This window comes from Notolepis coatsorum, assembly GCF_963971535.1.
Source record: "Notolepis coatsorum genome assembly, chromosome: 15".
Taxonomy (NCBI): Eukaryota; Metazoa; Chordata; class Actinopteri; order Aulopiformes; family Paralepididae; genus Notolepis; species Notolepis coatsorum.
The window spans coordinates 27485008-27489704 of NC_140179.1; the positions used below are offsets into that span (position 1 = coordinate 27485008).

Genomic DNA, 4697 nt, shown 5'->3' on the forward strand with positions numbered 1-4697 from the left:
GCTGGCCTTACCTTCAGTGAAAGCTGAATATGAATGATGTTCTGTCAGAACAAAACCATCTTGTGCTTCAGAGAAGAAAGTAAGGGCAGTTTCAAACCAGTTACTGAATGACTAGATATACTGACTCATCTAGCTAAAACCAAACAGACTACTTTTCTTCAGCCAACTAGCTAATGCAACTTGATTACTGGCACAAAACCAGCCATGTCTGACATCCACAAAATCAATTACCTAACTGATATGCACACAGGCCTGTAAAACAAGACAGTATGACATAGGCTAGATGAAGTCTGGTTCAGGATAGCTTCGCTTATGAATGAGAAAGTACATGAGCGTCACTGTACAGTCCCTCAAAATAGTCATCTCCCTCCTGTAGCCTACTAGGTATATACAATATTTTGGTTCAACACAACCCAGACTAATGTGGTGCTGCCAATTACCTGTGGTAGAAGAAGTACACCATTCCCTTTAGAGCACAAGATCAATCTACTAGTCTAGCCAATGCAGTAACACACCATTATGGCAAAAAGCAGGGAACAGCCTTCTACACAACACTGCTTCTTCCTCATTTGAGAAGAGTGGCATTTTAGAATTTTCAATAAAAAAAAAGTCCCAATTTACACAAATTCCAATACAACAGTTATTTAATGTCATATAAGCAATTACAAAGAAGCCATCTCAAGTCAGAACATTAAAAGGCAGTCTTAAAAATAGCTTCTAGTTGGAAGGCAGAGTTGTCCCTTCAACACTTCTAAATGTACGTGGTGGGTACAATAGGGTCTCCATACATGCAGTCCTCCTCCAAAGCCAGGTTGTACTGGCTTCCAGTTCCCCCCTTGTAAGCACTGGTCACAATCCTGGCCCAGCCCTTCTCACCCTAGGCAGAGGAAAGGGAATCTGGTCAGTAGCACATGGGTGACTCTCCAAATAAACATGAACACTGCTAAAAATCTGACATGAGCCCTTACCCAAGGCTCTCCCCAGGAGTTGCGCACAATCCAGTATTCAACACCATCTTCCATTCCCCAGCCTGCCACCGAGACGATGTGGTTGATATCAGGAAGAGGGATGTACTGAGAGTACAGACCCCCAGTGTACTCGTCAAGCTTCTCTGTAGCCATGATCCCACAGCTAGGAATAAGAACAGACATTAAGAAAAGCCTGGAAAATTTTGGAATATAAAGTCCAAAGACCTTTAAAGTCATAGTTTATCATTAAAGTAAATGTTAAATTACACAAATAGTCAGTAAGACTTGGCAGACGAGACATTTTGAGCCCATTCTAACTTCCGGTCACTGCAAGGAGAGTTAAACACGGCAGGAACCCCGCACTAAAAGTCAGGGCATTCAAAAGAGCAAGACATTTGTTATGGCACTTGGAAGACGAGCAGAACCTGATGGGTCCTCCAGCAAAGATCTCCGCCTTCATCTTCTCTCTTCCAACAACTTCTCCATAGTCGCCAACCATCCACAGCGTGTGGTTCTGCACAATGTTACACTGGCCGAAAGTTGTACAGGTTCCACACGTGTTGAAAAGGTTGCACGCTGTTTGAGAAACAAAATGAGATCCAACATTAGAAATTGTGATGAAACGCCACACTAGTCAGATTCACATGGTTTAGTTGGCTGACTGAGAACCCATTGACTATATTCACACGGTGGACAGTCTGCTTTTATGTCATGCTCGGGTTCCTTTCCACACCGCTCAATTTGGGTGAAAAGGAACCAAATCAGAGGATGACATAAGAGCAGAAAGGCCACCCATGTGAATATGATCAATGGGTTCTCGTTCAGCCAACTAAACTTGCATTATAAAACACTTGGGAAGTAAGTTAACAGTATATAGCATTGAAAACGTACTCTGGTCCTTCGCCTGGTAGTTGTTGCAGGTCTCGTCAGGGATGCCGTATTTGCTGGCATATTCCCACACCCCAGAGTGGTCCCCTCCGTGACACGTGCCAGCTTTAGCACAGTCAAGCACGTGCTGGACAGACAGGTAAGCAGAGGGCCACGCTCCTTTGCGCTTAATGTTGATGCGATCTGATGAGAATACAGAGACCAATCAGCCACAGAAAGAAAGAGACCATTCCATTTGGTTGTTTGAGTGACAGTTATTCATCAGGGACCTCAAAAAAAAACTCATGCCAGTCAATTCATGGTTCTAGTCTTGAGAACAGACATACCTGCCATTGCACTGGTGCTACCATGGGCCCAGCAAGAACCACAGTACTGAGGAATGTGCTGGTTCCGGGTGGTGCTGACGTAGTTTGTGCCATCAATATTCCTCCAGTCCCATGTCTTTGGCAGTTCAGCAAGGTTCAGAAACTCATGGGGTCGAGGAACAGTCCTATGGAAAGCAAAGGCTTTAGGAGTCTACACAACATAGCAGTAGGCCCCATTACTAAATGTTTTCCCCAGTCTCTTGTAGAGGAGCAGCATTCTCTAGTGAAATAACTGGAAGTCCTCAATAGATAATGCTTAAAGTCCCCATGAAACAGCTAGCAGAACGCCATTTGATTCCACATATTTATGAGTTTCCTGTAAAAACAGGAAGGCACAACTACATGACCCTGACCTAATCTAAGGAAAGACAAATTAATATTCCATTGTAGACATATTTAGTTTGCAAAAAAGTGATCACTTCAACTACAGTAGCAACAGGTCATAATCATTAAAGACAACTGGTTGACAAGACTATGAAAAGAGAAAGCTAGACCTTGCAGCCTCATCTTGGACCCAAGACTATGAAAAGAGAAAGCTAGACCTTGCAGCCTCATCTTGGACCCATCTTACACGAAGAATTCATGCAAATCAGTATTCTAACACAAAAGACAATACAAAAACATATAATGATCACACTGACTCAAGGATTATGAGGCAGGCAGTTGAAATTTTAAGTGTGAATTGAGGCCCTATTAATGCCCTCATTAATATTGTGGTATAGAACCAAAAGATCAAAACAATCTTACCTCAATCCAAAGGTGGGTTTCCTTGGTTTCGGACGATAGCAGGCTGACCTCTTGTTAGAATAGTGTTTGGCTAAAACCACAGAGGCCATGAGCATAAATATGAACACAGTTGATTTAGCCATGTTGATCATGAGAGAGAGAGCAGCCACAAACCTCAGTCTTCCTTGTGAGGCTTTTATACACCTGCAAACTAACTGTGCCGTGATGATTGCCAATCAGGCTCATCATTCTCAGCTGTGGTTTGCTAAGAATCGGGGGAGGGTGCAGTATCATAGAACCCATTCACAGAGTAATAATAATAATACATCTATCTTATATAGCGCTTTTCCAGGTGCTCAAAGACGCTTTGGGTAGGAGAGACAAAACTATGGCAAAACAAAAAACAGAACAAAACAGAACAAAAATAATACATGACAAAATAAAATAAAATCGACAGAATTAGAGGTCAAAATCAAGATTGAAAAGGTGGGTTTTGAGGGCTGATTTAAAAGATGTCAGCGTGTTTGCATCACGGATATGGCTGGGGAGGGAATTTCAGAGGGAGGGGGCAGCAGCAGCAAAGGCCCTGTCGCCCCAGGTCCGGAGCTTGGGGGGGACACTAGGACCCAGGAGTATAAGTCACTTGAGACTTGAAAGTTCACGTTTGTTCTCGTCAGTTTGAATGGAGCTACACGTTATACATTAGCAGAGGCAGAGCCAATTAATGTATGCTGCCCCACGCTTTTAAGGTGAGCAGGCTAAACACCTTTTTTGTTGGTAAATCTATTTCATCATTTCCGACCTACAACCTAATAGTCCTATATTTTGTGTAGACGTACTTGATGTGGTTGGACCTTTCCTCATTCCTGTGAACGCAGTTGCTGGCTGGCTAATGTGCGCTCAGTATATGTATGTGGGCCAACGTGTGTATGCTACATGAGGGTAATCATTATTTGTATTTTCAGACTGTATAGGCGCCGATACAGCCTGAAAATACAAATAATTATTACCCTTGTGTCATCATCACATACCGCAATATACTGAGCACACATTAGGAACAAACACATCATTCAAATATATAACGTTAGCGCCAACCACATCAAGTACGTCTACACAAAATATAGGACTATTAAGTTGTAGGTCGGAAATGATGGAATAGATCTACCAACAAAAAAGGTGTTTAGCCTGCTCATACCTTAAAAGCATGGGGCAGCATACATTAATTGGCTCTGCCTCTGCTAATGTATAACGTGTAGCTCCATTCAAACTGACGAGAACAAACGTGAACTTTCAAGTCTCAAGTGACTTATACTCCTGGGTCCTAGTGTCCCCCCCAGGTTACATGTATATGGCGTGTCAAACAAGACTCTTTTTCTTTTTATTATAAACAATGTTTATTGGTTGTTGCTTTGTTTGTGTTAATAAAATTGCATTTATCTATAACCCTAATTCTGTCACTGTTTTATGTTACAAAGAAGGGTGGATCCGAAAGCTGTCTACAACATTTGTAACGTGATGAAAAAGTCAACAAATATTTATCAAACTATTAGACATTTGTTAATGATGAATGAATGATGAATAGTCTTCACTTCAGATTAGGGCACACAATAGCATCTGCAAATGATTTATAGATGTTTTATGAATTATTTAATGATGAACAAATCAAGTACAAACAATGTTGATAATGAGTTATAAATAATGTTGAACTAATCTGTAAATGTTATACAAATATAGTTATAAATGATTTGAT

General features: G+C 41.4%; 1 protein-coding gene across 1 annotated transcript; it reads right to left on the minus strand.

Moving 5' to 3' along the window:
• Window positions 1-751: 751 nt before the first annotated feature.
• Window positions 752-3090, minus strand: LOC311241990 (cathepsin Z-like; the record flags this gene model as incomplete). Its single annotated transcript, XM_084330944.1, has 6 exons — window positions 752-877; window positions 969-1131; window positions 1394-1544; window positions 1860-2039; window positions 2183-2346; window positions 2969-3090. The coding sequence occupies 6 exons, from the start codon at window positions 3088-3090 to the stop codon at window positions 752-754; spliced, it is 906 nt and encodes a 301-aa protein (XP_084187070.1).
• Between the last annotated feature and the right edge of the window lie 1607 nt (window positions 3091-4697).